At 37.9% G+C, this 10,899-nt stretch overlaps 3 protein-coding genes across 3 annotated transcripts in view; 1 reads left to right on the top strand and 2 right to left on the bottom strand.

The window, feature by feature from the left end:
- Positions 1 to 2,678: 2,678 nt before the first annotated feature.
- Positions 2,679 to 3,575, bottom strand: LOC119067980 (pre-mRNA-splicing factor SPF27). The gene is made up of 2 exons (XM_037171327.1): positions 3,333 to 3,575; positions 2,679 to 3,267 (listed from the first exon to the last, which is right to left on the bottom strand). The coding sequence occupies exons 1-2, from the start codon at positions 3,437 to 3,439 to the stop codon at positions 2,697 to 2,699; spliced, it is 678 nt and encodes a 225-aa protein (XP_037027222.1). The 5' UTR covers positions 3,440 to 3,575; the 3' UTR covers positions 2,679 to 2,696.
- Positions 3,576 to 5,728: 2,153 nt separating this feature from the next.
- On the top strand, positions 5,729 to 8,826 carry LOC119067976 (60S ribosomal protein L4). The gene is made up of 4 exons (XM_037171322.1): positions 5,729 to 5,864; positions 6,170 to 6,721; positions 6,983 to 7,081; positions 8,206 to 8,826. Exons 1-4 carry the CDS (start codon positions 5,862 to 5,864, stop codon positions 8,770 to 8,772), a joined length of 1,221 nt encoding a protein of 406 aa, XP_037027217.1. The 5' UTR covers positions 5,729 to 5,861; the 3' UTR covers positions 8,773 to 8,826.
- Positions 8,630 to 10,899, bottom strand: part of LOC119067978 (ETS translocation variant 4) — a 31,896-nt gene continuing 29,626 nt past the window's right edge. The window contains exon 10 of the mRNA XM_037171324.1: positions 8,630 to 9,260. Within this exon, the coding sequence (XP_037027219.1) occupies positions 9,049 to 9,260 (212 nt within the window). The 3' untranslated portion in view covers positions 8,630 to 9,048. The remainder of the gene's footprint in view (positions 9,261 to 10,899) is intronic.

Here is a 10,899-nt window from a genome sequence, read left to right as displayed (position 1 = left end):
TTCGTACGGGGCTGTCTATATTGCCTCCGGCAATTTATTTGTATATGATAATAAGGCAAAGAGTGGATAATGTAAGTAATTTTAAAGGGCGAATAGCTTTTCAGTAGAGAATAGTAGCAAGTAAGAGATAAGAGACACTAAGGGCTTTTGATACGAATAGGTGTTTCTTACGGGTCGGCGTTAGCTATGTTTTGTAAGTGGAAATCAAGCCTTGCTGTTTCTATTAAATCAAAAACCAAGTAAAACGAACAAATATCGGGTAAGTCACACTATTTTACCTGGTGGACCTCTGACCTCGCGTTTTTAAAGCAGTAAGCAAAGAAATAAAATCCACAAAATCTCAAACATCTTGAAATTCTACGTGAAGTATGAAATTGTAGAAAGAGGCGGTCGAAGTGAAGAAAAGGCGCAACAGAGCTCTACTAAAAGACGATAATATAGAAAATTTAATTTAAGAAAATGCATTCACGCTGTAAGTGCTCTTCAGAATTTGAATTTTCTATGAATCGATGGATGAACCAATGAATTAAAAAAATAAATTGCAACGAATTCCTTATGATAAAAAAACGAACTGACCAAATACAGCGCTGCCTTTGATTTGGTTGCAAATTTTATTTTATTTTAATATTCTGAAGTACTTTGCACTCGATGTCATAAATAACTATATAGAATCAGACACATCACTTTTCTTTCAGGACTTAGGCAAAAGTACAAATTTTGGGTTTCGTTAATAATGAACCGATTTTTCTAAATTTTTTAAGAAAATAGTCCAAAAGATCAATGCAACCAACATAGAGTTAAGTGATAGTGAACATTTTTCTTGTGACCTTACATCCCAAGTAACAATTTTTGGTAGTTTTACCTGTTTGCAACCGTAATAAACGGGAAGTATTGCAATTTTGAAGAGTAGAACAACCATTAGGCAACTACAATACAAGCTTTAAATCCTTGTTCAACTATATCTTTACCGTCAAACTACTGATAAACTACCGTTGTTACTTTTTATTGAGTCGCAAAGTACCGTTGAACTAGAGTATTATTACCGTGGTACCACTGTTATACTACCGTCTAACTAGCGTCATGTCACCGTCGTACAAACTTTGGACTACAATTGGACTAACGGACATAACAATGTTTAACTAGCGTCTTATTACCGTGGTACAACTGGCATACTACCATAATAGTAAACGTTATACCACTGTTGAACTACCGTTGAACTATCGTCATATCACCGTATAAATAACGTCTGTCTACCTTTTAGCTAGCGTCATACTACTGTTAAACTACAGTAGACTATCGTCATCCTGCAGGAGGTATGAGAAGACAACAACATTCAATTATTCATTAGTAAAGTGAGATTTGGCCATGATTGATTGGGTTTAATTGTGTACCTAAAAAATTACTTACCTTCCTTGTGATAAGAGAGTGTGTGTGCACACTGTGCAGTGCTCAATCGATCATTTTTTGTCTTTACTTTTGATTCATTCAACCAAGTGTCCTCCATTGACTTATACCCAACGTTTCTTTTTATAAAGTATGTTATTCAGAATCATGATGATGCTCATCTTGTACTCATCTGATACAGTTTACATCGTATAGAAAACGAAAATATACATGAAATTTTTTATCATCAGGAAAACTATAATATAGTCCAGACAATTTTTCATTTTAGACGATATTATCGTCCTGCATGAAAAATTTTCGAAAGATAATGTCGTTTTTTGAACGATATATCGTTTCTAAAAAACGATAATATCGGTAATGACGATGTTGACCTTGTAGAAAAGTATTATTTATCGTGTGAGATTCCTACCTGTAAATTTCTAAATTTGATCAAAGTCAACGATTTCGATTGAAATTTAATTTGGCAAAAGCCTTCCAATGACTGAATTTTTAAAATGTTCGTATGAAATGAAATCGATGCTGCTTCTTTTCAGCAGGAGTGTTTAGCGGGACTCTGATTTATCGTTGTCGATATGCTAATGTCTAAAGTGTTCTGCTAAGAAAATGTGTTTGAACATTAATCAAAAAGTGTATGAAGAATATCGATCGACACTACAACTACGAAATATAAATATTAGCACCAAAACTTAGAACCCTAAAGGAATGGATTTTTTTATTGTTTGATTTAGAATACTGATTTGTCCTTTCAAACCGGCATTTCCTTTAACCTGTCACAGACGGCAAGCATATTAACAGATTTACTATACAAACTATTACTTCATATGATCGAAGATTTACATCGATTGATTTCAGAAATCTTTTACTTCATTTGTTTTGAACATGCTCTTTGATATATAAGACCTCATCAGTCAGAGCTTGTCGTCTATTCTTGTTGTTGTTGTCGATTGATGACAACAGTCTGTAACAGGTACTGACTTAAGTTAGTAACTTTCTTGAATCAACAAATTTTCATTGGACAGTATGAATGAAATCTATTTTCTAGCAGCAACAGTTCAATGCTTAATAGAAACTAATGGTTACAGAATAGCATATTGGTACTACGTGAATATTGACGTTTTATCTTAAAATTATAAAATTACGGATTGTTCACTATCTCAGATTATTCAACCCCAAATAGGACTTGCTAATCAACGTCTTGCGATTCGACAGTTGAATTGTGTCCTTCCGAACATGCTTTAACTCTTAAGACAAAAAATCAAAACAAAATCAACGTTAATTCATCATCACTCAATTTATTCGGCATTATCGTCACCATTTACTTCTGTTACAGTATCTGCATCTAATGCTGTAGGTGCGCGATGTTTGGCAATTTCTTCCTCAAGCTCGGCGCACACTTTTTCGATTTCATAGTTTTTCGATACCAACATGACCCATTGTGCCTCCAATGATCGCAGCTTGTCACCGGCCTGGGTTTGTTTCAGTTTTCGTTGCCAGTTGACTTCTTGAATTTCTTTTTTGATTGCCTGTAGGCGAATCTGTGCCTTCGCTTGCAGCGATGTGAATATTTCCAAGTACGCTTTCCACGCCTCGCATCCATATTCGAGCATTAAATCCAAATTCATTGATCGGATTGCTTGATGTTCAAGTTGTGCCATGGAATTTTCGACACTTTCTTGCCAAGCAGACAAATCCGAGATTCTACTGGGTGGTGGTGGTGGCAGCTCGTAACGTTTCATACTCAATGGTTCGAGTGGTAAACGATTTTGAATGCGATCAAATTCATTTGACATGAATTCTGTTTCAAATGCATTCATGCTCAACGGCGGGAGATTTTCCAGGTAATTTTTGGTCGGACGATATCGTCTGCAATAGGAACACGCTGTCATTACTTAACCTTATTGACCTGATGTTTTGGAAATTCTAAATACCTTGTCTCTTCTTCTACCATGGCAGTAACCATTTCGCGAACACCCTGATCGTCATAACCTTGGTCGATGTAGGGTAGAGCATCTACAATAACTTGTGTCTCTGCCATTATTCCGTTGATTTTATGAGCGATAAATCCCTGTGTTAAGAATGTTTCACAATAATGTAAACACTAAACATCAACGAAAACAAAAAAATAAATGTTTTCAGACGTTTCAGAGAGCTGTCAACCGGCTGTCAAAGAAATGTCAAAGCCCTCTGCAGAGTGTACCGAAAAGTAAATTTAGGCATTGATGGAATTTCGGCGATAATCAAAACAGGAAAGTTTCATTAATGCCTACAATATTCGTAATTCAAAAAAGAAAGAATTGCAACAAATTTTGAAATTTATGAGGACGAGGAGGTTATGCAGATTACTCGCAAAAAATCCGTATTTATCCTGAAGGATTGGTCCGTTGTCTATATTAACAATGTTAGAAAAATTCTCCAGACGTTACTGTTCCATCTTTGACAGATTGAGAATATCGTCTTTCATGCCTTTGGGCATAAATTACGGAATTTTTCTCGAAATTTAGGCCCTCAGCATGAATAAGTTGTATACGCATCTGTTGTGGACGGTTTACTTTAGGCACTTTCGCTTGTCGCCCTCATTTCGTTCGAGCTACAACTCTCGAAATCGCCGTCCACAACAGATACGTAAATAACTATTGTTAAAAGACATCAAGGACCCACACCGAATTTCCAGCAAAAAATTTGAAAACTGCTTAATTTGAGTAAAGGTGGCACAAGATTGCTCTCCGTTTTAAACTATGCTGCACGAGCATTTTTCCGAAATCGAAATGCACTTGATTGTTTATCACCTCTTGGTCGGTTTGCTTTTATAAAATTATGTTTTCTTCATACAGACAGCATAATATATTTAGCCTCGTTCGCACCTTTCTCAATTTTTTTTTGAGATCCCTGGGCTGTAAACTTTAGGGAGGTCACGCAGATGCAGATACGCCGGGACACACAACACATGAAAAATAAGGCGAATTCATACAAAAATTCACCTCCCATGATGTTTACAGCCTTGGTAGATACTTGAACGAGAAACTACAACTTTTTCATGCACGAAATTCACATGCAATTTTCATATTGTAAGCCAAGAATTTGAATTTAAGAATTTTGAGAAATTTTATGGAAATAGGTCATACTGACATTTTAAACTATTACTAACCTAACCTACCTACCTACCTGTCCTAGACTCTCTATGAGCTTACCAATTCACGCACATCTCACACGACTTTCAGACAATGAACCCAGAGGAACTAACGATTTTTAACCCGGCTTCTAACGCACTTATTTTCATATTATTTCGACAAAAATAATGAGCGCGTTCAAGATAAATCGACAGATTTTGAAGAATCGGCCATACCTAATTTGTACCAAGGTTCTGAAAGAAACACGCTAAGAAAACTCTGAGTTGATCACGAAGGCGGTGACACACAAAAAGGCAACGTAACAAAAACAAAATTCCGAATTTTTGCTAAAAAAATGTTTTCTTTAAGTTGATTTTACACACAATATGTAATGTACTGAGTTCGTTTATCGATTTCGGTGTCAACCGCCTTCGTGGGTGTATTAACCTGTTCTTTCAGAACCTTGGTTTGTACATTCATTGCTTTCAGGCAATAGCGATTCATTTCTTGGATGTCAAATAAGGCAAGGTTCTGAAATAACAGGTTAAGAGACGTCCGAAGGCGGGTGAAACACAAATTTTGCCAATTTAGACATGTTTTGTTAAACACACTCTCTAGAGATTGTATGAAAAGATAGCTTGGAAAAAAAATTATTTTTATCAAATTGACATTTCACGCAATATGTAATGAGTGTATTTAACAAAACTGTCTTCCTGTCTAAATTGTAAAAATATGTGTTTCACCGCCTTCGTGATCAACTCAGAATTGTCTTAACCTGTTCTTTCAGAACCTTGAATAAGTAAGGGACCTAACACACTGTATGAAAATGAACTCAAACGAACACTGACATAAATTGAATTATTTTACTTCGCAAATTATGAAACTTTTAGATAATTCAAATCCCTAGTCAAATCAAGTGCCACTGACTGAATTTACTCTCTCGTGTGATTCTGTCAATTTTGTCAGGGTGCGCATGTAAATATTAGTGCATCTATCAACATCTGATAATTCAACTTATTTTTGGTCCTGGCGTACTACTATTCTTTATCTAACGTTCGGCCCACACATTTACATTTTAAAATAACTGCCAAGAACGGCATACTCACGCCAGTACTTTTGAAACCATCACAAAACAAATTCAAAAAGTCAAATGAATTGCGCCGAAAAATGGGAGAAAAAAAATCTATTAAAGCGACACCGACGTATTTCGAGCGAACTATATTCAACAACGCCTAATGAGACTTCCGCCTGCCATGATCAATTCTTTTTCCCCACGAATTCGTGGCTAACACTTTACTGACGAACTTGTGAAAAGTTTTTCACTTATTGTTACGAAATTTAGTTATTAAAATGGTAAGTAAAGTGGTGAAACAACAAAATGAACGTGTGCATTGTCGTAGATTTGTGAATTTAATGCGTATCGGTGATTTTAAGTGACTTTTTTGATATGTTGATCTTTGTTGTTCCACTCTGACCCGCACGTGGATATTAAAAATTGTTCGGTTCAGTTAAACTATTGTGCAAACAGGCCGGAAAAATGCTTTCCGCAAACATGCTGGATGTTCTGCATTTTGTTAAATCTACGAAAATTGCATTTTCCTTGAAAAGTAACACACAAATCACAACAACATAACCTCACTTTTCTTGTATGTTTTCAGAGTTTGTCGGCTGCTCGCCCCCTCGTGAGTGTTTACTCCGAGAAGAATGTTGCAAACAAGGAAAACAACATTGCTTTACCAGTTGTTTTCAAAGCTCCAATTCGACCAGATGTCGTCAATGAAATCCACCAATTGATGCGTCGTAATAAGCGTCAAGCTTATGCTGTCAGCGAACAAGCTGGTCATCAAACATCAGCCGAATCTTGGGGTACTGGTCGTGCTGTAGCCCGTATTCCACGTGTTCGCGGTGGTGGTACCCATCGTTCCGGCCAGGGTGCTTTCGGTAATATGTGTCGTGGTGGACGTATGTTTGCACCGACCAAACCGTGGCGCAGATGGCACCGTAAGATCAACGTCAATCAACGACGTTACGCATTGGTTTCAGCTATTGCTGCATCTGGAGTACCAGCTTTGGTACAATCGAAAGGACATGTCATCGATGGTGTTTCTGAATTCCCGTTGGTCGTCACCGATGAAATTCAAAAATTGGCCAAGACCAAACAGGCCGTCATTTTCTTGCGCCGTATGAAAATCTGGGCTGATGTTCAGAAGGTAAGCATTCGATTCATGTAACAGACTACCCGCTTTTATCGCACCGACATAATCAGAGAGTTCAAGGATTCCGATGTATTTGAACTGGAATGGTTAACAATGCTGTATTGTCGGTGCTAGATCGATTTTGATCAAATGGCGTTCCGGCGATTGATTCCATTTAGTCGTTTCGGGGTATTTTGATTGAACATTTAGCCATTATGTGAAACCAGTGACTCATTTCAATCGTAATCTGACCGAAAAACACGTTTCGATTTTTAGGTGTACAAGTCGCAACGTTTCCGTGCTGGTCGTGGTAAGATGCGTAATCGTCGTCGCATCCAACGACGTGGACCATTGATTGTTTACTCTAAGGATGAGGTGAGTTCAATTCCGTACAATTTCTACCCATTTCCACCCATTTTACACAGTCAGTGTTCATTTATCGATCAAAACTTTGTTGATTTTTGACCCGTATTCAGTGACTGTAAAATCAATGACTATTCTTTACACTGAAAGTCGTGTCAATATGCCTTTCGGCGATAACAATAGTGACAAAGAAAATCTAATTCGCGTTGATTTCTAAGAAAATCGTATCCCGGAATATTGTGATCTTAAATGTGGTTGGCGTGTGTGTGTGTGTGTGTGTGTGATAGACTTGACCCACGTTGTCTCACGGTACATTGTCAAATTAACCGATACACATTATATCCGTTTGTTAAATATGTTTCTCCCGGACACCTGAAGTTCCTTAAAGAGTCAGTGGGGAAACCAATGTTGAAACCACAACTCAAAAATTCTCTCAAAAAAACATTTCCTGCCATCAATTAACATCGTCAGTGTTTTACATAAACCATTCCAATACAATTAACAAAATGTTTTACATTTTGCGCCAAACACGACATTTGTAGATCACTTCGCTTTCGTCTTTATTACCAGAAATTGTTGAACGAGCATAGTCAACGCACTTCAAGCTAAAGTGCTTCGAGTGACAGCTGCCAAATATAGTGCTACTTTGTATGAAAAATGTTTCCAGATTTTTTTGCAATGCCAAAATTTGTTCGATACACTGTCCCGTTTCAATACTCTATTTAGAGTACCACTCATGCTTGAAGTGCGTTGGCATAGTGCATTTTTAAAATCAGATTTTAGAGACATTTTGGTTTAACAGATCAGCCGTTTTTTCCTTGTAACTGTACAAACTGTAGTTGCTTAGTGACACTCCATACAATTCAATACTCTGGTATTACTCTCTAAGAGTCTCTCTTGATGAGTTTTCATCCGACGTCTTGTACTCACGTATAGTACATGCGGCTTCCTAACTTCTTTGCAAAGTATTTCTATTAAAATGAGGTTACAGAGAATCATTGCATTCCCTCGAATATATCGAGTACAACTACAATGTTATGATAGATAGCGTCGAATCAATGAATTGGATTTTCACTGTCAATAACAAACATCCACAGCGACCGATTGCTTAACATTGTTTCCCATAATATTCGCAGGGTCTACGCAAGGCGTTCCGCAACATTCCCGGAATCGACACGATGTCCATCGACAAGTTGAATTTGTTGAAATTGGCCCCCGGTGGTCATGTCGGTCGTTTCGTCATCTGGACTGAATCGGCATTCAAGCGTTTGAATGACTTGTTCGGATCATGGAAGGTGTCATCCACATTGAAGAAGGGCTACAATTTGCCACAACCGAAAATGGCCAACACCGATTTGTCGCGACTCTTGAGATCCGAAGAAATCCGTAAGGTATTGAAGGCACCCAACAAGACCATATTCCGTCATCGTCGCCGTCTCAATCCGTTGGTCAACAAACGTGCTTTGGTCAAATTGAATCCATACGCTGAAGTTGTTAAACGTCGTGCTCTTTTGGCACAAGAGAACCGCAAGAACTTGAGAACCGTTGAAACAGCCAAGCGACGTGGTATCAAATTGTCAGCCAAAAATACTGCAGTCGTTTCCTTGAAACAGGATGCAGCCCGTCACCAGCAATTGATTAAGGCCGCCGCCGCTAGAAAGATCCGACGTGCCGCTATCAAAAAAGCAACCGCTAAGAAATGAGTTTTTTATGTAAATTGATGGAAATATATAAACATAATCGGCGGGAGAAATAATTGCTGTTTGTTTTGAATCGAGAACCATTCAACGAAAATGCGCCCAGCCCCCATAGATGAAGTGGAAAACTTTAACAAGCAAATCAAAATTCGTTTATTTTCTATACAAGTAAGTTATTGCACTGCGTTTCAATTTACAATTTTTCTTTTGTTCTGTTTTTGTCTTATCTTCTAAAAAAAAGTGTTTTTTGTGATGCCGTGTCAAGGAACAATATGCGCTAAGCTACTGATAATTCGTATAATATTGAGAGAATTGTCTATCATTCAATGTTGAATTTCCGTGAGTGGTTGCTGCGGTCGCCGCTGATGATGATGTATTATTGCGACATGAATTTGATGGACTGGTTGAGCCTTCAGTGCAAGTTGTAGTACCGCCATAAGCCATGTTAAATAGTGCTTCCGGGTCACACACAAACTTGTAAACGTATCGTTCACCTGAAAGTTTTAAACAAGAAAGTTCTTTAGTTCACTGCATTCCCGTGATCTATTTCGAAATATTCGACGTAAGTTAATCTGATAGACTGAGAGACCAGGCATGAGCGCCGACGGAGAAAACTCGGCGGCGGCTAGCCGAAAAAAATTTCTCAGCGGTGGCGAAAAAGTCGGCTTGAGCCGGCTTAAAACGGCTCGGCTGGAGGTTCCTTTTAACTTTTTTTTTAAATAAAAACGTTTAGATAAATTCATGGAAAATGAACTAGTAAGCATGAAAATGAAATTGTACTGAAAGCGAAAATGTAGGTGGATTAGGTTGTTCAAAGTGCAAGTGGAACTGGTCTTGTTACAAGCAAGTCTCTAAGTCTAAGGTTCACTAACACGTCAAGTTTTATTGCCTCAAAACTTGAACTAAATGGAAAATCATGCTCCAGTACACTCATTTAACTCATTAAGAAAATGGTTTTCGAGAAGAAATCGAAAGCTCACGAAAATCAAGTAAAAATTGAAAAGAAAAAAAAGCGAGAAAATTCGCAAAGATCGATAGTTTTCTCAAATTTGTGAATTAACTGATTGTGCGCCTTCGGCTCGTTCCGCAAAGGTCATACTTGCCAAAACAACAAACTTAGAAGCGAGGACGTAATATACCATTCTGGAAAATTCATGAAAATTCAAGAAAATTTTCAAAAAAAAATTCAAAAAGTACTTGAGCTGCTTAGGATCAACAGGAATCTCGGTTTTCAAAATTATTTCACCCATTCACCTTTCGAAATCTTTATTTCATTTTCCAGCCGTTTCAAGTCGGCTTGAGCCGTGTTTTTGGCACCGGCTTGGCTGCGGCGCGGCTTGCTCAAAAATGGCCGGCGGCGGCTTGATCGGCGGCTTATTTTCGGCGGCTTATTTTCGGCGGCTTATTTTCGGCGGCTTATTTTCGGCGGCGCTCATGCCTGTGAGAGACCCTCAGTCCCTCAGATGAGTAACCATTTGAAACCTATGATGATCTTTGTTTCATAGCGCTAGTGAGGCACTTGAGTAGTCAGTAGTCACGTATCGTAGAAAATTTAACTTAGCCTCAAAATGAATGTATGAGTGACGAATGAAATTTTAAAATAAAATTTTCATTGAAAAGTGCGCTGTTCCAGAAATGGTAAGAATTCAAAAATTAAACTAATCATCGTGGAACACACGTTTCTCGTATAGCATTGGTTTCAAACGACAATCGTTTCGGCCTTACGAGGACTGATATGCACACAGGCTCGCTCTGTAAATTATGTGTGAAACCGTGAACGTAAATATCAAGAAATGGAAGCGATGCTGAAAGAAGGAGCGCAACATGTACGACCCGGTAATGGTTTGGTTACCGGGAAGAAAACATAATTTCCATGTCTGACGCTCTCGGTCTATAAGAAAATCTTGTTCCACTATCTCATCGACTACAATGAACCGAGTTTTACATTTTGTTTTTCTTATCGAGTCAGAACTGTTGTATGTGACCGATTCGGTGAAGAATGTATTTCTGTCAGAAGTAGTGCGACTGAAAATTGAGGCAAAAACCTCATAGAAAATAGAAAGGTTTTCAAAAATCTGGCATATCCAACGGAATCAAACTTTGACCAAAAAGACAAGTTGAACATTCGATTGT

The sequence above is a fragment of the Bradysia coprophila genome (assembly GCF_014529535.1).
Source record: "Bradysia coprophila strain Holo2 chromosome X unlocalized genomic scaffold, BU_Bcop_v1 contig_132, whole genome shotgun sequence".
NCBI lineage: Eukaryota > Metazoa > Arthropoda > Insecta > Diptera > Sciaridae > Bradysia > Bradysia coprophila.
This window is presented reverse-complemented; position numbering and strand designations above follow the sequence as displayed.

Coding starts and splice junctions, on each gene's coding strand:
- LOC119067980 (XM_037171327.1), bottom strand. CDS start 3,439: ATGGCAGAGACACAAGTTATTGTAGATGCTCTACCCTACATCGACCAA. Junction 3,268..3,332: donor ATGGTAGAAGAAGAGACAAG/GTATTTAGAATT, acceptor TTCCTATTGCAG/ACGATATCGTCCGACCAAAA.
- LOC119067976 (XM_037171322.1), top strand. Junction 6,722..6,982: donor TCTGGGCTGATGTTCAGAAG/GTAAGCATTCGA, acceptor TTCGATTTTTAG/GTGTACAAGTCGCAACGTTT. Junction 7,082..8,205: donor TTGTTTACTCTAAGGATGAG/GTGAGTTCAATT, acceptor TAATATTCGCAG/GGTCTACGCAAGGCGTTCCG.